The sequence below is a fragment of the Pinus tabuliformis genome, chromosome Q (genome assembly GCF_031772625.1).
Source record: "Pinus tabuliformis cultivar Carrire ecotype Pingquan chromosome Q, CPIR1, whole genome shotgun sequence".
NCBI lineage: Eukaryota > Viridiplantae > Streptophyta > Pinopsida > Pinales > Pinaceae > Pinus > Pinus tabuliformis.
The window spans coordinates 923,249,493-923,273,567 of NC_142296.1; the positions used below are offsets into that span (position 1 = coordinate 923,249,493).

General features: G+C 39.1%; 1 protein-coding gene across 1 annotated transcript in view; it reads right to left on the reverse strand.

The window, feature by feature from the left end:
- The window catches only part of LOC149222478 (ABC transporter B family member 25, mitochondrial-like), a 553,005-nt gene that overhangs the window by 252,725 nt on the left and 276,205 nt on the right, over positions 1-24,075 (reverse strand). The window contains exons 8-9 of the mRNA XM_089385458.1: positions 957-1,062; positions 612-776 (exon numbers count right to left, since the gene is read on the reverse strand). Coding sequence (XP_089241584.1) covers positions 612-776; positions 957-1,062 — 271 coding nt within the window. The remainder of the gene's footprint in view (positions 1-611; positions 777-956; positions 1,063-24,075) is intronic.

Consider the following 24,075-nt stretch of genomic DNA (forward strand, 5'->3'; position numbering starts at 1 on the left):
ACAATTTTTTTAATTGAATCTAAAGTTATGAAAATTATTTGTATTTACTTTTTGTTTGAATCTATGAAGTAATTACTAATTACCACATTTGCTTAATCCCTGTAGAACTTAATGGTGACTTTTATCTTTTTACGTACTAGAAAAGCCTTTCTTAATCTCGTTGTAGCCAAATTTGAACCTGAACAAAAAGCAGGTTACCCAGCTCCAAGTATCATGTCAATCACTTGACAAAGGTAAGCATTTTACTATGAAGAGCCTGCAGGCCAGAAAACTAGTGCACTATCAAGAAGAGCCTGAAGCAATGAAAGGCTCTAGTGTGGTGTCAATCAATTGACATGAGTATATACTAGAGTGTGTGCTTGTGTGCATGTGTGTGCACATACAAATACTGCATGCCCTATGGAGAAAATAGACAAGATTAAATGTATCTTTTGATTGAGAAAAGTTGGGAAGCAAAACTGTTAGTATTTATAAGAAAATTTTCAAAGCTTGATAAAAGCTCAGAAGAACTTACAAAATGTCAATATCATAAAGAACAAATATATGAATGGGAAATGCTTCAGGAAAGGAATCCGGTATTTTGCTTCCTACAGAAATGTAAGAAGGGTTACCTTCCTAAGGGAGCATATATCATGACCATCCATAAACAAAGTGCCATTATTTGGGTCATAAAGGCGTATTAATAACTTCACAATTGTAGATTTCCCTGATCCTGAAGGGCCGACGATTGCAATGCTCTCACCTGGATCAGCTGTGAATGATACACCATGCAAAATCTGCCCCAGAAATTTCAATTTCAGAGGCGACAACAATAAAGGAAAACATAATTACATAAGATGCATTGCGTAATAGAAATTTCAAATAATTGTTTCAAGTAGCATCTTATTATTTCCTGTTTTTGAAAATCTTAAGCAGCAATAAAGAGTTACACCATCTTCTACTGATAAGATAGTCACCTTTTTGGAATTCTTATAACTGAAATGAAGATTGGCCACCTTCAACGATACACCTCTTCCTCTATTCTGAAGCTCTATAGGTCCATCTTCTATAGAGGGCTTAATGCTACATAACCTCAAAACTGTTAAATTACAAGAATTCGATAAAACAAGCATCGAAAAAGTGCCACACAACTTCCACAAAATCCAAACTCTATAATATCTGTGTTTCAATGTAATATCAATTAGAAAAAAGATCAATCAAAAGTGTAAAATAATAGTTCATAAAATAAAATTTAAAGCCTGCAGAGAACTTAATACCCAGTCATAGTGAAGATCCTACATTTTTATTATCCCATTCTCATAAAAATAATGTCATCAACTTTAAGTAGCTTAAATGCAGAATTGCAAAGAAGCGAAGCATACTTAGTTGTGTCAAAGCATTTGTCTGAGCTTTATACCTCAGTGGTGCTTCTTATAGTTTGCATCAATAAAAACTGTAACACAGACATTCATGCTTGAGCAGTGTAACGAACAAAGTTCGTATACTCTGAGAAATGCTATGATACCAAAGTGACGAACAAGGTTTGTTATAATGGGTTAAACACTCCAAAAGACTTGGAATATGTAGATCTCCATTGAAGATACAAGAATATATATTAAAATGTATGAATGAGAATATGATGTTACAAATGAGAGTGAGGGCCTGCTTATATACCCTAAGCAGGTGTCCCTTTATGAACGGTCATGTCCTTAGGGGCATACCTCTTCATTAACTAATTAATCATTATTTATGATGTGTTATTATTATTTATATTTGTTGACACCTAATCATGGGAATTGGGTGAACACTCGTAAATAATGTAAATAGTAAATAATGGAAAAGGAAGAGTCATCGGGAGGTGAAACCCAAGAGTCACTCCCTCATGTATATAACCATGACTAATCTTAATGAAGAAGCACAATTGATTTGAGGAGTTACCTCCTAGCCTGACATGGTATCAGAGCCAGCTCCATTTTTAGCTTTCCTACCCTTGTAACTCCCTTCTACAATTTCTGCAGTCTTCTCATTTCTGCAGTCTGCCATATTATTTGTCCCTTTGTGTGGAAGATGGTGCAATGATGAGATGGGCGATTTGAGCGCTTAACTAGGCAATGAGGTTGGTTTGAACTAGTCATGAAAATTTTGTGTGTTAATTTTAAATACCAATGTGCATTCTGTTGCAACATGTGAATGTGTTGAACGTTGTGGTTTTTATATCTATGAACACTGTCATATGCACTTATAGTACGCCCCATACACCTTGTGTGGCTCCAGTCCGGTGTAATACCGCTCCATACCCACTTCCAGTTTTTTAAATCCGCTCTCGCATTGGTGTTATAGCATTGTATTATTCACTGTGTTTTTTTTAACACAGTCGACTTTGCCATATGTGCCATACCTCGAGACTGCCGCATATATTAACGCTGCCTCCATACGCAACAGTCACCATACTTGGCCACAACATCCTCGCCTCCATACGCAACAATCGACATACCCTTCGTTGTGTATACCATTGTGTATTGTCTCCGTGGCTCAGTCCTCTCGGTTACCAACCCGCTCTCGGTTTGTCATTACAATACCTCCCTCCACGGTAATGCAACTCCGGTTGGCTCATAGTGCGATTACCCATATTATGCGACAGTCACTCCAGCAACGGAACCGCACCCCTGGTTCATAATCTGCACCCCGGTTCATAATTCCACACACTAGCCTGTGACCCTCTACACCTGTGCAACACCTTACAGTTACCTTCAATGCATAGCAAAATTGGTATTTTAGTTGCGTGGAGGACTGGTCGAAATCTTCTCTTTGGACTAAGTGGTATGTTGAATGAATTTCCACACTTCCTTTTAAAATACTGGTTGATATATATTGAATGACAGAGAATGATAGAGGTCTGAAATTGTTGTATGGTGAATGTATTGGTTGGCATATAGTGTGAATGTGCATTGCTATATATTGGATGGTACATATATAATACATGATCTTTGAAGACTGCATATTTCTGGATAATATAGGTGGAGATTTTTTGGAGACATAGCCACTTAATTTTATTACAAATACATCAACTTTTTTGTAAAACCACTTAAATGTTTTGAGGCCAGATCAGTTTTTTATGATGCATTCACTAATTTCTATTGTGGGAGTGGTTCTCAACGTGTTAAAATTGGCAACCAGGGCAAAACTTCATGTGGATCATCTTATTCATGGCTGATAATATTTTTATTAGATTCCTCGTGTCGAGAGGTGTAGGATTGATATAAAGATCATCCGATTCCGATAAGTATTCATGGAGATATGAATTTATTTTGATTATGGAATTATTATCAAGCCGACCTACAACTCATGTAGGCTCAGAAGCCCAACAGTCGCATCTATTCACCCACCAACGTTGTGTATAAATATAAGAGGACTTTTCCTCATTTGGACTCACTCACTCTCATCACATCTCTCTCTCTGTACTGCGCAGATATGAGTCTCTTCTCTACTGCGCTGAAATGGGTCTCTCTCTCTCACACATGTGAAGCCGAAAGCTGTTGAATTTGAAGCTGCAACTGCAGAAGTAAAGATTGACTTGCGTGACCTAGAAGATCTCCTCTTTGGAACTGCGCTGTAGGTTCATCTGAACCTCCTCTGAAAGCCGCAACTTTTGGTGGTGGAATGAAGTCAATCCGATGAGCGGTTTGCAAGATATCGACTGCCCTAGTTTGAAGCTGGAAACTGTTGAAACTGAAGCTACAACTGCAGAAGTAAAGATTGACTTGCGTGACCTAGAAGATCTCCTCTTTGGAACTGCGCTGTAGGTTCATCTGAACCTCCTCTGAAAGCCGCAACTTTTGGTGGTGGAATGAAATCAATCCGACGAACGGTTTGCAAGATATGGTCTGCCCTAGTTTGATAATGAAGCCACTAATGTTGATGCTGCTGATCTAGGGTTTGCTACTGCTGATATGAATCAGATTTATTGTACTATTTCTCTCTGCTGAATTATTGAAGATAAAAGAAGATTTGATCAAAGGGTTTCCCCACACATTGTGGGGTTTGTCCCTGGCTAGCCGCCACATCTTGTGTCTCTTGTCTTGGCTTGTTTTCTGTCGATCGTTTAATGTTCTATCTGCACTACACTTTACGTACATGTGATTGCTAATCGGTGGAATATAATAAGAAAAAGAAGTAAACTGTTATAAGCATAGAACATACCATAACTTAACATGGTATCAGAGCTGAGGTGAAGACAAAGCCCGAGCAAGAGCAATCATCGAAGAGAAGATTGGCAAGGCTATCCTAAAAGAACTATGGTGTCCTCAACACTCTTTCCTGCCGAAGACAAGCTCCGTGAGAAAGCTGACCATCACAGATGGAAGATGTCTATCGATCTAACCCTTGAGAATCGAGGAGTGTTGGATCATGTGAGAGGCAATATTGTTGAGCCTCCATCAAATGCATCCGCTGCTGCCTGGAACAAATGGAAAAATGGAGAAGTCAAAACAATAGAAGATCATCCGGGACTCTATCAACAAGCACTTGGTGGCCTACATCTCTGAACTGGACACCTCCAAGGAAATCTACGATAGACTGGACTACTCTTCTGAACTATAATGTAATTCCTGGTTTCGAGGAATTAATGGCTAGATGCATTCAAGAAGAAACAAGGGAAGAAAGAGCAAGAAATGCCCATGCCTAAAGGTCCTCCTGCTGCCTCTTCTTCTCAATCAAAAGGAAAGGCTAGACCTAAGGGTGGAAGAAAAGGACGATGTTACATCTACGATAAAGCAGGTCACTATGCAAGGGAGTGCCCTGATAGAAAGGACTCACACCGGGACAATGATCAAAATCCCTCTGATGGCAAATCAAAGGGATGGAAAATTTAATAGCAAAGGTAAGAGGAGAGCTGGGAATCGAGGAAGAGGACAAGCATTCAAGAAGGCTAGAAAGTCCAGGATGTATTAAATACACCTGACCTCAAAAGGAACCTAGTGTCCATCTCGGCAATGGAAGACAGATGCTACAAGGTAACCTTCAGCAATGGCAAGGTATGTATATGGAAAAATAATGTTAAAGATGCCTTTACTCTTGGGTTTAGTGTTGATTCATTATATCAGGTCGATGGAAGTCCGCTAGGTGTCATGTCTTGTGACACAACTCTTTAGTCCGAACTTTGGCATCGAAGGTTTGCCCACCTTCATTACAAAGCTCTACCCAATATAAGACAAATGGTAACAGGGATGCCCGAATTCCAAGTAGAGAAAGAAGGTGTATGTCTGGGATGTGCCAAAGGAAAGCTCAAAAGGGGACCATTCCCCTCAAGCCAAAGCAAGACCTCCGATATATTACAATTGATTTACTCAGGCATACCTGAGGTTGGCATTAAGAGGGAGACTACTACACCACATACTCCTGAGCAGAATGGTGTGGTGGGAAGGAAGAACCACACGATGATGGAAGCTGTCCGGGCCATGCTACATGATTAAAGACTTCCAAAGTTTCTATGGGCTGAAACTACAATCACTGCCGTATATGTACAAAATTTGATCTCCTGAAGAAAAGTTCACTGGTAAGGAACCTGATGTTTCTCATTTCAGAATTTTTGGAAGCCCTGTATATTTTCATGTGCCAAAAGAGAAAAGAAATAAATTGGGTGCATCTGGAAAGAAGGGAATTTTTGTGGGCTATGGTGAAAATACTAAAGGCTATAGAATCTATGTAGCCGGTCAAAGTGAAGTCATAATTACTCATGATTTCACCTTTGACGAAGATATGGCTCTCAGCAAGGTGAACAATCTTCCGACTTTGAGGAGCTGTCAAGAAGCCGACAGCAGGGAATCGAAAGAAAAGGTTGATGAATCAATGCCTGATGTAGAAGAACCCATGGATCCGATTGATCCTCCTCCACATGAGCCTTCCTCTTCTAGGAAGAGGCCTTCATGGATTAGGGGGATACTTGATGATGCTGAAGGACATGCTGCACCCTGAGGAACCTTCCATCAAAGTAAGAAACTTAACAAGTATCAGGGATACCTGACCATCATGAGCACGATCATACAAAATGAACCTTCATCATTCTCAGATGTCATCAAGCATTAACTATGGAAGGATGCTATGACCATAGAATATGAGTCTATTATGGAGAATGATGTTTGGGAAGTAGTTCCCAGACCCCAGGACAAGACTGTTGTTACTTCCAAATGGCTTTACAAGATAAAGCATGCAGCAGATGGAAGCACGGAAAAGTATAAGGCTCGTTTTGTTGCTCGAGGTTTCTCCCAAAAGGAAGGTATAGACTATGATGAGATATTTGCACCTGTTGCCAGATATACGACCATCCGCTCGATCATAGCCCTTGCCGCTTCACAAGGATGGAACCTACATCAGATGGATGTCAAGACTGCGTTCTTGCATGGCTCGATCAAAGAAGAGGTCTACTTGGAGTAACCCGAAGGATTTGAGATTTATGATCGAAAATCTCATGTATGCAGGTTGAAGAAAGCTCTCTATGGGCTGAAGCAAGCACCCCGAGCATGGTATGAGAGGATCGATAGCTACTTGATGAAGCTGGGATTCACTAGGAGTGAAGCCGATCCTAACCTTTACTTTAAGGTTGAAGATGAAAAGCCTCTCATACCGGTATTGTATGTGGATGACCTCTTTCTAACAGGTGCAAACCCTCTCATTCACAAATGTAAGAGGGAGATGGCTTCTGAATTTGAAATGAAGGACCAAGGACATGAAGTGTGGCAGAAGCCAAGGGAAATTTTCCTATCTCAAGGAAAATATGTGGTAAATATATTGGAAAGATTCGGTATGATGGACTGCAAGCCTGTGACTACCTCGAGGATCTTAACTTTTAGAAGTTATATGGTAGTGATGTCGGACCAGACTTGGGAAATGCCTCTGAGTTTCAAAAACTCATTCGCATTGATGTTCTTGGTGAACCTCCGTCCGAACATATGTTTTGCAGTTAACATTGTGAGCTCATATTTGGTTGAGCCTCACTGGATTGATGCCAGGAATCTTCTGAGATGTCTTCAGGACACAATCTCTCATGGATTAAGATACACTGCCGGAGATGTGAGACTACTTGGATATACTGATGTTGATTGGGCAGGCAGTGTGGTGGACCGTAAGAGCACTTCCGGGTGTTGTTTCACCTTGGGATCTGCTTCGATATCCTGGATACGCAGGAAGCAGAAGTCGGTGGCTTTGAGCACCGCCGAAGCAGGATATATTGTTGCTAGCATAACCTCGTGTGAGGTAGTCTGGTTGCGAAAGCTCTTCAGTAAGCTGTTTGGATTTACATTGGATACCACTGTGATTCTCTATAACAACCAGAGGTGGGATTCGATTATTGAGGAATCCCGTATTCGTCGATTGCTCCAACAGATAAACATCATCTTGGATATGGTAAGTTGATGAGCAAGGAGGCTCCATCGCATTAAGATGATGTACAGGTTGATACACCTTGTCAAAGCCCCGAGGAAAGATCTAATCTGTGATTTTCCCAAATGACTTGGAGTCAGTAAGAAAGCCTTGTACAAGGGTCCTGCATGTTGCATACATTGAGCTCTGGGAGCTCTGAGGGCTTGCGGTTATTACTGGAGCAACATACGCCCACAAGGTGACTCGCCCTCCCCTGGTGGTGCACACTGGAACAAGATGATTCGCTCTCTTGTGGGACAAGATGATTCGCTCTCTTGTGGAACAGGATGATTCGCTCTCCTGTGTAGCAGGATGATTAGTTCTCCTGTGAGGCCTGGATTGATGTGTTCTCCATGGCGATTGTAGCACGATTGATGTGTTCTCCTGTGAGGCCTGGATTGATGTGTTCTCCATGGCGGCCTGGATTGATGTGTTCTCCATGGCAATTGTAGCAGGATTGATGTGTTCTCCTGTGAAGCCTGGATTGATGTGTTCTCCATGGCAATTGTAGCAGGATTGATGTGTTCTCCTGTGAGGACAGGATTGATTAGTTATCCTGTCGAGGCATCCTACCCATGTAGTCTAGGACTCATGGGAAGTACCTCTCATCTGATCAATGAGCAGGGAAATGAAGTTAGGGACCATAGTAGTACCAATGGATGCATCGTTGTAACTACCGTACTCCCTACGCTAGGATGACCTCCATTGATCTGGGATCAATGATACTGGTCTGGGACCAGTGGTAGGAGTTGTACCATACTATGACGCTGACTTCGGGTCGGTTGAGACTGGTCTGGGATCAGTGGTACATACTCTGAGACTGACTTTGAGTCAGTGGAGGATGATATTGGTCTGGGACCACTGGAGTTGTACTCACTATGACGCTGACTTTGGGTTGGTTGAGACTGGTCTGGGACCAGTGGTACATACTCTGAGACTGACTTTGAGTCAGTATGATACATCCTCGATCATTTCTTCTTCTTCATAATTCGGACAAAAGCAGAGTAGAACAGAACAATGCAAGAGCAGAGCAGAACAGAACAAAACAGTACAGATCAGTGCAGGGCAGAACAAGACAAAGCAGAACAGGCAGAGCAGAGCAGGGCAAGGGTCAGGCTGTACAGGGCAGTGCATTTGATGGATGAATAGTAACGACCGATAGACAGATTGCAGATGAAGTTCTCCATGGTTGAGAGGGAGTGTTAAAATTGGCAACCAGGGCAAAACTTCATGTGGGTCATCTTATTCATGGCTGATAATATTTTTATTAGATTCCTCGTGTCGAGAGGTGTAGGATTGATATAAAGATCATCCGATTCCGATAAGTATTCATGGAGATATGAATTTATTTTGATTATGGAATTATTATCAAGCCGACCTACAACTCATGTAGGCTCAGAAGCCCAACAGTCGCATCTATTCACCCACCAACGTTGTGTATAAATATAAGAGGACTTTTCTTCATTTGGACTCACTCACTCTCATCACATCTCTCTCTCTGTACTGCGCAGATATGAGTCTCTTCTCTACTGCGCTGAAATGGGTCTCTCTCTCTCACACATGTGAAGCCGAAAGCTGTTGAATTTGAAGCTGCAACTGCAGAAGTAAAGATTGACTTGCGTGACCTAGAAGATCTCCTCTTTGGAACTGCGCTGTAGGTTCATCTGAACCTCCTCTGAAAGCCGCAACTTTTGGTGGTGGAATGAAGTCAATCCGATGAGCGGTTTGCAAGATATCGACTGCCCTAGTTTGAAGCCGGAAACTGCTGAAACTGAAGCTACAACTGCAGAAGTAAAGATTGACTTGCGTGACCTAGAAGATCTCCTCTTTGGAACTGCGCTGTAGGTTCATCTGAACCTCCTCTGAAAGCCGCAACTTTTGGTGGTGGAATGAAGTCAATCTGACGAACAGTTTGCAAGATATGGTCTGCCCTAGTTTGATAATGAAGCCACTAATGCCGATGTTGCTGATCTAGGGTTTGCTACTGCTGATATGAATCAGATTTATTGTACTATTTCTCTCTGCTGAATTATTGTAGATAAAAGAAGATTTGATCAAAGGGTTTCCCCACACATTGTGGGGTTTGTCCCTGGCTAGCCGCCACATCTTGTGTCTCTTGTCTTGGCTTGTTTTCTGTCGATCGTTTAATGTTCTATCTGCACTTTACTTTACGTACATGTGATTGCTAATCGGTGGAATATAATAAGAAAAAGAAGTAAACTGTTATAAGCATAGAACATACCATAACTTAACACAACGGGAAGGAGAACTATCCTAAGTGGTCACGGAAGATCAAACACACTCATTTTTAATGAGATGTGGAAGGTGTTTGTGTTGGAGAAAGAGACAATGAACCAACAAAGCCTACCTCAAACAAGGAGTTTGCCATTTGGGAAAACAAGAACAACAAGGCCTATGCCTTGATTGCAACATCTGTAAATGAAGAGGTGAATCGCCATATTTCACCATTTTCGAATGCTTTTGAAGCCTTACAAAAATTGAAGGAACTCTATGACTCACACTCTGCGCTTGAAGTTGTCCAACTGATGATTAAATTTTTCAACCTTGAATTACAAAATGATGATCCTCTTGCTCTTGCATCAAAAGTAAAATCTATTATGCATGATATCATAGTCACTAATGTTGAACTAGACATTCCTCTTATAGCTTTTATCAAGGCACTTTATCCCACTTATTCAAATTATCTTGAGTCATTGCAAGCAAATGGAAACCTCAAAGAAATTACCTTTGACACCCTTGTGAATAAATTTGCTAAGAGAGAGCTTTTGGGAAGAAGACAGCTCCTTAGTCTTCTGAGGAAGCTGTGTGTCTTGCACATAGAGAGAAGAATCTTGCTCAAGATTCTTCCAGAGGAAGAGGTGGTTGAAGAGGAAGAGGAAGAAGAAATTTCAGAGGCATGCGGGGGGTAGACACTCTCAAGGAGAAAAGTCTGATTTGCATTGCATATGTTGCAATAGAGATGGATCACATGATGCATCCACATGCAAGTTGCGTTGGGACAGAATTGAGTAGGAAAGAAACCAACCCAAAGTTAAAACCAATGACAAAGAGAAAGGTAAAGCACCTAAATCCACTCACTATGTTGTGGCACATTGTAATATCGGAGTGAATGAAGACCTGTTTAACGCTTCACTTGCTTCAGGGGCAACTTGCCACATGACTTTTAGAAGAGATTTTGTTGAAGAATTTACTGACAATGTTGATGGAGCAGTATTCTTTGCAGACAAATTAAAACTCAAGCCATCATGGCTTGGCACAATCAGGCTCAAATTGCCTGGTCTTCCAGACTTTCTTTTGCATAATGTTTTATATCTCCCACAGCTGAGGAGAAACTTGTTGTCCTTGGTCCACATCTTCCAGCAAGGACACTCCATTCATATGTTTGATGGAAAGGTTGAGGTGAGAAAAGCATCAGATCACTCACTTGTCATGATGGGGATAGAAGAAGAAAGGCTTCTCAAGCTGCAAGGTACCTTTGCTCATGCACAAAATTTCTCATACAGTTCTCATTATGATGAAGGTACATTTCCATCAAGTCTATTATGGCATGCTAGATTTGGACACTTGAACTATGACAGCCTTCGCTTGTTGAAGAAAAATGGTGTTACTGGTTTGCCTACAATTCCTAGGAAACTTAAGCAATGTGATGCTTGCATTCTAGGAAAGCATAGCAAACAATCTTTTCATGATTCACATTCCAGAGCACATAGAAAACTTGAACTCATTCATTCAGATTTATGTGGTCCAATGCTTGTTCCTTCTGCAAATGGAAATAAATATATGATGACATTTATGGATGACTACACCAGAATGTGTTGGGTGTATTTATTGAAGAACAAATCTGAGGCTTTTCAAACATTCAAGAACTTTCATATATGGATTGAAAATGATGCACAATCTCATATTGGCTCTATTCGCACTGATTATGGAAAAAAATACACTTCAAATGAATTTGAAAGCTATCTTCGCCAGCATGGGATCAAACATCAAACAACTGTGCCTTATAATCCCCAACAGAACGAAGTAGCTGAAAGAATGAATAGGACAATCTTAAATATGGTATGCTCCATGATGTTTTTCAAGAATGTAAAATTGATGTTTTGGGCTAATGCAGTTCTATGTGATGTATATGTAAAGAATAGATGTCCATCTAATGCTATTAGAAACAAGACTCCTCATGAAATGTGGTATGGCCACATTCCTTCGATAAAGCATCTTAGGGTCTTTGGTTCCACCTATTATGCCTTGATACCAAAAGTACATAGAAACAAACTTGGTGCAAGGATTCGTAAGTGTATCTTCTTGGGGTATTCAAATACCTCCAAAGCATATCGTCTCTATGATGGAGTTAATAAAAAGTTTGTTGTATCTAGAGATGTAATCTTTCTTGAATCTTCCAAAACTGACAATGTTGTTGAACAACAACTTGATTGCTGGGATAGATTCGAACATGCAAAATCATTTCAAGAATTTGATAATCAGATTCCACGTCTTGAAGGGGGGATTCTTATACTGGATCAATTTGTGGAATCTTCTTCTGAAGCACTCTCTCCCCCCCATGAAACTACAACCACTGGTGATACTTTGAGCGATGTGATTGATAGAATTGGGAGACTCTATCTTGATTCAGTCCCAACTCAATCAACTAAGCAGCCTAGACCATCTCAGAAAGGTCCCCCAAAGTGGCTAACAAAGACACTTGAAAGTGTTCATCCTAGTGAGGTTGGAAAGACAGGAACACGAAATTCAACCAGGCAAAATGGAGGTGATGTAAATGATTTTATCTCACCTGTTCATATGGATGTTTCTTATGATTGTGAATTGAATTTGTCTACAGATTTTGAACCAACTTCCTTCAAAGAAGTCGCTTCTCATAATGAATGGAAAGAAGCGATGCAAAAGGAGTATGATGCCTTGATAAAGAATGGCACTTGGAAGCTGGTTGATCCTCTATTGGGAACCAAACCAATTGGATGCAAGAGGGTCTACAAGAACAAGTATAAAGCTGATGGCTCACTTGACAAGCACAAAGCCAGGCTTGTGGCAAAAGGTTTTGCACATAAGGAAGGGGTCGATTATGAGGAGACTTTTTCCCCCACATCAAAATGGGCTACCACCTGGACACTCTTTTCCCTAGCAACTCAGAATGGTTGGAAAGTCCATCAAATGGATGTAAAAACTACTTTCTTGAATAGAGATCTAGAAGAGAATGTTTTTATGTCCAGCCTGAAGGATTGGCTGTGAGAGGACATGAACATAAAGTATGCAAACTTGTGAAATCCTTGTATGGCCTCAAGCAAGCACCACGAGCCTGGTGTGAAAATTTAACTGAGCATCTTCTGAAACTCAACTTCAAACATTATGATCTTGATGATGCAACTTTGTTTGTCAAGAAAGTTGGCAAAACAGTTGTATATTTTATGGTATATGTAGATGATCTTTTGATGACAGGGAACAATGAGAGCTACATTGCATCCATAAAGAAGGAATTGAGGAAAGGTTTTGAAATGACTGACTTGGGCTATGTTCACTACTATCTTGGTATTAAAGTAACTCATCATCCAAAATCTATATTCCTTTCTCAAAAGAAGTACATTGGAGATCTGTTGAACAGGTTTGGCATCGCTGAGTGCAATCCTCCAACTACTCCAATGGAACAAAACTTACAACTCACATCCATTGAAGGAAAAGAATTTGAGGATGCAACAAAGTATAGACAGCTTGTAGGAAGTCTCAACTACCTGACTACCACTAGACCGAACATTTCCTTTGTTGTTGGAATCCTCTCCAGGTTTATGCAAAAGCCTTGTGAGTGACATTGGTCTGCTGCAAAAAGAGTTCTAAACTAAGTCACCGGATTCGTCCTAAACCCCCTGTGAATCCCGAATCCGGCGAATCCGGCACGATTCGGTCCGAATTCGTGTCCAAATCACAGGACACATCGTGTCCGTTTCGGACACCTCGTTTCCGAGGGCGTGTCGCGATTTTCAAAAGCGTGTCGCGATTTTAGGACACGTGTCCGGTTTCTAGGACTCGCTAAGCTCAGCGCGGGAATGAAAAGGGTGTGTTTGCTCATTAAAATTGTCATTTGGCAAGTGATTTGTGCTGTTGGAGCAAGGAGTAAAGCATTTTGGCAGCTTCATGATCAAGTCTAGGCCCTAGTATTGATATGCTATTCATGGTAATGTTAAATTCTTAAAGTAAAAGTGACATTCTCCTTAATCTTCATTTTCATCCTTTTACTTAAATTTTTAACATTACCATGAAATGACTCAGGATGTTTGAGAGTGGTTCCGGCCTCATTGGATTTCATATGGAGAAAGTATAATTTTAGATTTCATTCAAAATCCAGCAGACTTATCAGTTTTTCAGGATTTTAGGATTGGGAGATTGCAATGTTTCCATTGAATTTTGTCATGTATTAGGGTATGGAACTCGTATTTAATCAAGAGCACCAAACCAAGAGCTTCTGAATATGTCGCTCCCACTCCCGTTTTCGCTCCCGCTCCCCGCTTTCGCTCCCGCTCCCAAGTAACACTGTTCCTGATGATATGGGTCTGGACACCACTGTTGGGTTGGCATTGGCCAACATGGATCTCAATGATCCAGTGCTAGAGCCTATTAGATTTGATGACTTAGAGGGGTCAACCTCCATACCAGCAAATGCAGAGGCGACTATGGATACAGCGGAGTAGGAGGATGTAGAGGAGAGCAGTGGGGACCATGATGCTGATTCTGATGTTGATTGATGCCTTGAGGCTTATATACCTGTAGTTGTTTTATATCTTCTATTTCTATTTTCCATTGGCATTGCACCAACACTACCTATGTAACACATTTTGATTTGATGACTTAATGAGAAAACTACAGTTGTCAGTGTGTTTATCTTACAATCTTGTAGTTGTAAGTTGTCTTTCAGTTATGAATTATGAATCATGATTTAAATTTTTAATAGATTTATCATTTATGTGACCAGTACCACTGACATTTATTTGAATTTTGTATGTACTATGCATGCTAATAGCTATAGATGAAGATCTATGTTTGAAATCAATAGATTTGTATCATTAATTAAAATTTGTGTAAGAAATATGATAATATCTAATTTTTAATATATATGTATATTTTTTAAATATAAATATATATATATATATATATTTAATAAAATAATATATAACGTGTCCTAACGTGTCCTATTCCGGGGGGTCAGCGTGTCCGAATCCGACACCACGAATCTCGAATCCCCGTGTCAGGTGACTTAGGTTCTAAAGTACTTGAAGGGGAACTCAAGACTTTTTGCTCAAGTATACATGGTGGGCGACTTCAGCTTGATTGGATACTCTGATTGAGACTTCAATGGAGACAAAGAAACTAGGGTATCTACTTCTGATTATGCTATGAGTCTTGGATCAAGAACTGTCTCCTGGAGATCATGCAAACAATCAGTTCCAGCAGATTCCACAACAAAGGCAAAATATGTGACAACAGTTGAGGCAACAAAAGAAATTACGTGGCTCAGGAAAATTCTGGAAGATTTGCAGGTAAAACAAATACATTCAACTCCACTCATGATTGAAAACACCTCTGCAATTAGATTGGTCAAAAAACCAAAGTTCCATGATCGAACGAAGCACATCAATACAAAATGCCATCTGATTCGACATCATGTTGAGGCTAAGGCAATCCATCTACGCCATTGTTCCACTAATGAGCAGATTGCAAACATCTTCACCAAAGTGCTTGCAAGAGAAAAGCTTGAAAGATTCAGAACGATGCTTGGACTTGCCAACATCCCTTTAGATTAAGGGGGGGAATGTTGACACCTAATCATGGGGATTGGGTGAACACTTGTAAATAATGTAAATAGTAAATAATGGAAAAGGAAGAGTCATCGGGAGGTGAAGCCCAAGAGTCACTCCCTCATGTATATAACCATGAGTAATCTTAATGAAGAAGCACAATTGATTTGAGGAGTTATCTCCTGGCCTGACAATATTTACATTATTTATATCCATATTTTATTCATAGCATTTCCTTCCTCCTCAAAAAGCTTTGTCCTCAAAGTTTGTTGATAAAATGACTTGATCTCTTTTTTTGTTTCGAATGTCTTCTCATCTCAAAATTGTCATCATTGTTGATACAAGTTGATATGATCATTTAAGTGATAACAAAATTGTCGAACTAAGAAAGGATCTGACCATCCTAAATCAATCTTTTGTGGAACTTTCCAATTACTTGAATGCTTGGATAAATTGTTATTATCAAACTGGATCACACTGACATCATTTATCTTTGGAACATAAATTTGTTGTTTATGTTTTGAGTGATACATATTCATAGATTGATTAAGATGTTTATTCCAATGTTGCGAACATCAACATTGGGATAAAATCGGCAAGGGTTCGGAAGACCAAAAAATCATAAAAATTGAGGAAATATCAATAAAAATCAGCAAACATCTACAAAATTAAGATACCATAAAAATATCTTTAAAAATCGGCAAACATCGACTCAACCAAAAAATCGTGATTTCAAGATAAAACAAAGATGTTATCGATGTTCGCAACACTGGAACTCTGTTCTTGTGATTCAGATGTAGATAAGGAGTTATTTTGCTTTGACTTTCCCTTATCATGTGTGTGGCAATATTTTGATTTACTTCAGGTACTAATGTTGTTGAGTTGGTTACAAAATCTTCACCTGGAATTTTCATTGTTTGAACTGCAACATCTGAGTGTGTTTTTTCTTCAACTGGCTTGTCTTCTTCTTGAGTTGTGATTTACACTGGATCGATATTCATTCATTTCTCTTCAACTTGAATTCCTACATTTGAAGATTTTGATGCTTCCTTCTCAATAAGTTGTTGTCCCTTGTTTTCAACGACTTTTTGTCCTTCTTAAGCTTCTTAATGTGCGTTAGTAATTTTTCACTATGGTCTTTAAACTAAGAAAATTCTTCATTTTTGTTAGTGGTGATTTTGTCAACATCCCTTTGCGTATTTTGTACTGCCTTTTTATTTTCTTGAAAAGTTATTTTTGAGATATCTTGTATGTCTTCTGGTGTTACTGAATCTGGCTTCAATGTAAGATCCTGTAATGTTATTATTTTCTTTTTGTATGAAAATGTCAAAAAAAAATATTTAGGATGAAAGATCCTAGGGTTTCCATCCAGGGTGAACCCTGTTGACCACTACTGGTCAACTACCCATGCAGTACACCCCCTTTTTCTTTGCAAGAAAGGGGCAACACCTGATCAGCGTATCCGTGCCATCCAGCAGTCGTCAGCAGCGTGATCATTTCAGTTGTAAACCCAGTCTGCATGTATGAATTGTAAATAATCTAAGCAGATCAGAGTCATGTATGTAAAACTGCCTAGGTGGACCTAACTTTCTAAGATAATCTATGTCCCGGAAGGTTTTTCGTCTCACCGATCCATGGATCGGTAGAGTTTTCCTTCAAACCTGACCCCAAAGCCGGGATGGATTTTGTCATTAGAACTTTAGGAAAATCCTAGTGTGTTAAATCTGCTAGATTATAGTTGTGTCGTAGAACTGGGTGTTTTGTGAGGGTTTGTATTAAATGGGTTTGTCCCTTAAGATGTAATTTTGTAAAAGTCATGATGTAATGTGTCCTGAGGGTCGAGAAATGTTTTAAATCCCCTCATGAGTCCTAAGTCCTAGGTCCTAGGTGATGTTTCCGAAAGCTTAGTTCAGTGATCCATTTTAAATGAATTAAAAAACTAAAAAATGAATAAAAATAATAAAATAATAAAAAATTAAAAAATGAAGCAAAAACCCTAACTAATAAAATAATAATATTTTAAGTTAATAAATCGACGGATGAGATCAAGAGATGTCTTGATCCTCATCAACGGTCGAGATCATTTCTACATGGATCACTCGAACTAGCCGTTAGGATCATTTCCTTTATATAGGGTCTTAGGGGGTCATTTCAAGGCATCTGATCTGTGAGTCTGTACTGAGAAGCTCTCTTGTAATCTGATTTTCTGGTTAATAAAAAGACTTTGGGGTCCATATCTTGCTGGTGTTACTCTCTTAAAATGCTGTGAGATTGTTTCATTTTCTACATATGTTATTTTCAGCCGTTAATAATAGCTTTTTTGTAGAGTATTGTGAGCACAGGTATCTTGTTCACTTGCTGGAGTTTGGGTGCTGTTAGGGTTTCTGAAGTAATGGCAGGTATCTCCATTACTTCCTGAGATCTAACAGCATTTTTGCCCTCTTTATTGACAGTTGTTTTGAGCTGTGCAGAAAACATCATTGAAGGAAATTTTGTGGGCGTTCGGGGAAGTTCTCGGCTGAACCAGCCAACTCCCGCAAGCATTTTTTGCTAAGCCCAGTTGGATTTGATCCTGGGTCTATCATTCAGTTTATTTTTCTAAGTTTGCATGAGAGATTTTCTGAAGTTCTTCACAGTGACGATCTGAAATTTCTGTTCTTTAAAATGTTTTCCGTGCTTACTGCTAAATCTGGCTGTGAAGGGGCCAAATCTGTACATTAATCAGCTGTCTTAGGGTTTCAATTTTTCTGATCTAGGGTTTTCAGTTTTGTTTTGAGGCTTATATCATTTCTTTGGTGATTTTGTCCATTGCAGGTACAGGGTTATCTTTTCGGTAGCAAGGGTTTTGTAACTTTCAAGTGGCCTGCAATCTTTCTTCTGTTCTGTCCACAGTCGGAAGCTGGAAAACACAGTCAACACTCAGGATTAACACCTCAAAAAACGTTGTTGGCCTTGCGTTGAATGATTTGTTACTCCAGGATTTTGAATCAAGTTTCAATCTTGTGTATTGTGGCAACGAAAATTTGCTGAGAGCTTTCCAACGGTGATCCGTCGATTTATGATTATCTCCGCCGTCAGCCTGCGCATACACAATGCTCTAAAAAGATTATAATCTGCCATCCCCCGTCTGCTTGTCTCCAAACAACTCACGGGTTTGCATCAGGGGATTTCTGGATGTACACTTTTCTCATTACCGTCAGTTCCCTGGAGGCTGCACACTTCAGATTGCTTAAGAGATTCACGTGGAAAGTGACTGCTGCAGCAAATGCCTAGCATAACTGATGAAAACGTCAGATAAGAGCTCCGCTCAGATCTCAAAATTTGCGTGGCCTGGTCGTGGAGCTCCTGGGTATATTTCTTCAAGCGCTTGCGTGGTCACGTTTCTCAAACAGGTAGCAATTTGCATTTCGTTTTCGACGTATGCGGAGGTATTGTTCTTTAACGCATTTTTCTTTAACCATAATCGAACCGTATATTTGTAATCTGGAATGGTCAAGCCGCAGTTACGTTTTAGATTAGAGTTTACGCAGTTAGATTAGTCTCGTTTTCTTTTTTTAGATTCTGATCGTATCTTTTTTTAAAGAATTTTACTTTGTTTCCTTTTAACTTAGCATTAATTCATGTAAATAAAATAGGCTAGCATAGATTTTCACTCTGTTTTATTTTAGTTACGCCTTTTCTTATTTTAGATTTTAATTCTTTTTTTAAATCGTTTCATTCTGTTAGATTTAGATTTAAATTAAATTTATAGTTTTGTTTTTTTATGGATTTTAATTTTAGGTTTTATATTTAACTTTAATTAGATTTTAGAATTTTTTTTTATTTCGGTTTTATGATAAAAATATATAAAAAAAAAAAAAAGATTTATTTATAAAACTTTTAGGCTTAGTTTAATTTTTATAGTTAAGTTTTTAGATTAAATTTAATTTTAGATTTTTTCTTTTTTTTTAGGCTTTGTTTAAAGTTTATAAATAAAATTTCATAAAAAAAGGGTTTCATTTTAATTTAGAATTTTTCATAGGTGGTTTAAATTTCATTTTTCTTTTTAGGGTTTTAATTTGTTTTAGTTTAATTTTCAATTAATCTTGAAAAAAAATAAAAATAAAAATAAAAAAAAAGATTTAAAAAAATTTTGAAAAAATAAAAATTTTGTGGGAAATTATTTTTGCAAGTCTCAGGAGCTTTCGCGTTATATGTTTTATGCTGAGATGCTAAATTTTCAAGTCGAAACACGAAATATGATATCTGGTTAATAATTTACGATTCTCGTGGTGGTTTCAAGCATTTATCTTTTCGAAGTTTTCAATTGCTAGATATCGTTTTGGTCATGTGATTTAGCTGATGACAAATGATTGCTGTTCACGATTCATGTTTTTATATCATCTAACAAGTAATCATCTTAACCCTAATCTCTTAAGGCACTGGTCTGCTAAATTAATCAAATCCATCTAGTGCTTTTCGTATCGTGTTTCGTGTCTCCCAACCAACTGGTCGACAATTGGTCTCATCATCTCACAGGGACTACCCCCTTAGCCGCGGGAGACAGGCTTAAACGGAGGGATCGGGGATCAGAGTGACAGCCCCCGGTCTGAGCGTTGTCGTGTCAATCCGCGCGACAACATTTTTTGGCGCCGTTGTCGGGGATTTTGTTTTCTCGGCATTTCAACATCTTTTCATCATTCAGCGTTCATCTGTCTATCTTTTCATCTAGCCCGGCAACGCCAACATTTTTTGGCGCCGTTGTCGGGGAATACTTTTTCTCGGTGTTTTCAAGCGACTTTTCATTCATCTTCTCATCTTTCTCATCTCTCATTTGAGCTGGCAGATTCGACCTTTAAGGTTATCATTTGGATCTTTTATTGCCTTATTTTTCGCCATATCATCAGCATATCTTCGGTGTGTTTCTTGTTTGGGTGGCGACTCCATTTTCTTATTTTTTCCCAGACAAGAAGCCTCCCGCATATCTGTTTGTTGATTACTGCTTGGATCTTAGAATCAGTTTTATTGTTCAAGTGGCGACTCCACTTCTTTCATCTTTTGATTTTCTTGAGCAAAGAGCTAGTTCTATCATCCATCTGATCCCTTATTGTTCATCATGGATTATTCATTTAAACCATGTCGTTTTACTCACCGTCTCCATGATCTTCCGGAGGAAGCCATTCCTGAATTACCTATTTTTTCAGATGGTGATCCAATCGCTGCTAAAAGGCATCTAGACTTGTTTATTCGCATCATGATCATATATTGCAGACCCCCTCAGTTTAGTCATGGTGATATCAAAATGCGTCTATTTGTCCTTTCTTTAAAAGATGATGCTTTGAATTGGTTTAACAATTTTCCTAAGGATTCTTTTACTTCTTTAAATGACATTGTAAATGTTTTTGAAGATAGAGATGGTTATCCAAACAGCTTGCCTTCTGCCTCTAAAATTGTGCGACAGAATAAAAATAGTTTAATAAGAGGTCCAACGGATGGTGAAAGATCCCAAGACGACTCTTCATGTCAGAATGTGTCATCCACCGGAAATATTGCAGATCAAGTTCATAATAATGAAAAGGAGGAGCAAAAGCAAATAATACAAGATTTAATGATGCTGGTGAAAACTATGGAAAGCAATCAAACTAATTACGTCAATGATGTCAAAACTTTATGCACCCATCTGGAAAAACGTAATAGGGAGATTGAGGTCACGCAAAATCAGCATGCTAAGAAAATTGAGGCCATAAAAACTAAATGTGAAATAGAAATTAGAAGCATACAAAGCAAGATGTCAGTCTTAGAGGAGAATATGGTGACCATGAAAACTGATGATGATAGGGAAATTGACTCTATGCAAAATAAGTTATTCACTATGGATGAGGAAATGACCATCATGACATTCAATCATAATAATCAGTTGGCTGACATGCAAGCGAACCATAAAGAAGAAATAAATTCCATACAGCATTGCTTGATGAACATAAAGGAAGGAAATGTTAAAGTAATAAAAGATATGCAAGAACACCATGCCAGACAGATTAGTGCTATAAAGGTTGAACACTCTAGTCAGATAGATGCATATAAAATACAAGTTCAAAGGTTTCAGCAATTGGAAAATGAGAGAAACCAGGTGACATCAATAGATCAGGAGCCTTCTCATTTGTTGCAACAAGCTCCATCTTATTATGAGGAGGTCATTGGTTCAATTGAAAGATGGTTGATTGAAGGTGATCCAGATAAGCTTAAAAACGATAAAAATCAGATGCAAGACACAAAAAGACTTAGCATGCATATCTTACACACTTCATCTGATAGTTTTGAAATAGAAAGTACCAGATCATCAGTAATTCAACCTGCCAGAAAGAAAAAGCGCAAGAGAAAGAAGATGAGATGAAGATTTGATACATCAAACGGCCGTGAGCAGCTTGATTTTCGGATAGGAAAAAGTCCTACCATATGCAAAATTGGACATGGCACATCCGACAAGCAGCCCACAGATTTGCCTGAAAGCAGGCAAATGCTCAGTATGCACTACATTGAACACATCTGATGCCGTAGGGCATCCTTTTGTAGCGTATTTCTAACCCTACTCCTTGTTTTTCCGCATTTTCATTTCTGTTTTAGATAGTTAATAAATGAAGAGTTTTTTCTTTTCTGGTGCTTAATGTATATGCTGATTTTTGGATGGACGCTACTTATTTTTGTGTTGTATGGATGCAGATTCTGGATTCTCACATTCCTGCAAGCAGCAACGTGTCCCCAAGTAGAGCCAGATGTTGACCACTACTGGTCAACTACCCATGCAGTACACCCCCTTTTTCTTTGCAAGAAAGGGGCAGCACCTGATCAGCGTATCCGTGCCATCCAGCAGTCGTCAGCAGCGTGATCATTTCAGTTGTAAACCCAGTCTGCATGTATGAATTGTAAATAATCTAAGCAGATCAGAGTCATGTATGTAAAACTGCCTAGGTGGACCTAACTTTCTATGATAATCTATGTCCCGGAAGGTTTTTCGTCTCACCGATCCATAGATCGGCAGAGTTTTCCTTCAAACCTGACCCCAAAGCCGGGATGGATTTTGTCATTAGAACTTTAGGAAAATCCTAGTGTGTTAAATCTGCTAGATTATAGTTGTGTCGCAGAACTGGGTGTTTTGTGAGGGTTTGTATTAAATGGGTTTGTCCCTTAAGATGTAATTTTGTAAAAGTCATGATGTAATGTGTCCTGAGGGTCGAGAAATGTTTTAAATCCCCTCATGAGTCCTAAGTCCTAGGTCCTAGGTGATGTTTCCGAAATCTTAGTTCAGTGATCCATTTTAAATGAATTAAAAAACTAAAAAATGAATAAAAATAATAAAAAATTAAAAAATGAAGCAAAAACCCTAACTAATAAAATAATAATATTTTAAGTTAATAAATCGACGGATGAGATCAAGAGATGTTTTGATCCTCATCAACGGCCGAGATCATTTCTACATGGATCACTCGAACTAGCCGTTAGGATCATTTCCTTTATATAGGGTCTTAGGGGGTCATTTCAAGGCATCTGATCTGTGAGTCTGTACTGAGAAGCTCTCTTGTAATCTGATTTTCTGGTTAATAAAAAGACTTTGGGGTCCATATCTTGCTGGTGTTACTCTCTTAAAATGCTGTGAGATTGTTTCATTTTCTGCATATGTTATTTTCAGCCGTTAATAATAGCTTTTTTGTAGAGTATTGTGAGCACAGGTATCTTGTTCACTTGCTGGGGTTTGGGTGCTGTTAGGGTTTCTGAAGTAATGGCAGGTATCTCCATTACTTCCTGAGATCTAACAGCATTTTTGCCCTCTTTATTGACAGTTGTTTTGAGCTGTGCAGAAAACATCATTGAAGGAAATTTTGTGGGCGTTCGGGGAAGTTCTCAGCTGAACCAGCCAACTCCCGCAAGCATTTTTTGCTGAGCCCAGTTGGATTTGATCCTGGGTCTATCATTCGGTTTATTTTTCTAAGTTTGCATGAGAGATTTTCTGAAGTTCTTCACAGTGACGATCTGAAATTTCTGTTCTTTAAAATGTTTTCCGTGCTTACTGCTAAATCTGGCTGTGAAGGGGCCAAATCTGTACATTAATCAGCTGTCTTAGGGTTTCAATTTTTCTGATCTAGGGTTTTCAGTTTTGTTTTGAGGCTTATATCATTTCTTTGGTGATTTTGTCCATTGCAAGTACAGGGTTATCTTTTCGGTAGCAAGGGTTTTGTAACTTTCAAGTGGCCTGCAATCTTTCTTCTGTTCTGTCCACAGTCGGAAGCTGGAAAACACAGTCAACACTCAGGATTAACACCTCAAAAAACGTTGTTGGCCTTGCGTTGAATGATTTGTTACTCCAGGATTTTGAATCAAGTTTCAATCTTGTGTATTGTGGCAACGAAAATTTGCTGAGAGCTTTCCAACGGTGATCCGTCGATTTATGATTATCTCCGCCGTCAGCCTGCGCATACACAATGCTCTAAAAAGATTATAATCTGCCATCCCCCGTCTGCTTGTCTCCAAACAACTCACGGGTTTGCATCAAGGGATTTCTGGATGTACACTTTTCTCATTACCGTCAGTTCCCTGGAGGCTGCACACTTCAGATTGCTTAAGAGATTCACGTGGAAAGTGACTGCTGCAGCAAATGCCTAGCATAACTGATGAAAACGTCAGATAAGAGCTCCGCTCAGATCTCAAAATTTGCGTGGCCTGGTCGTGGAGTTCCTGGGTATATTTCTTCAAGCGCTTGCGTGGTCACGTTTCTCAAACAGGTAGCAATTTGCATTTCGTTTTCGACGTATGCGGAGGTATTGTTCTTTAACGCATTTTTCTTTAACCATAATCGAACCGTATATTTGTTATCTGGAATGGTCAA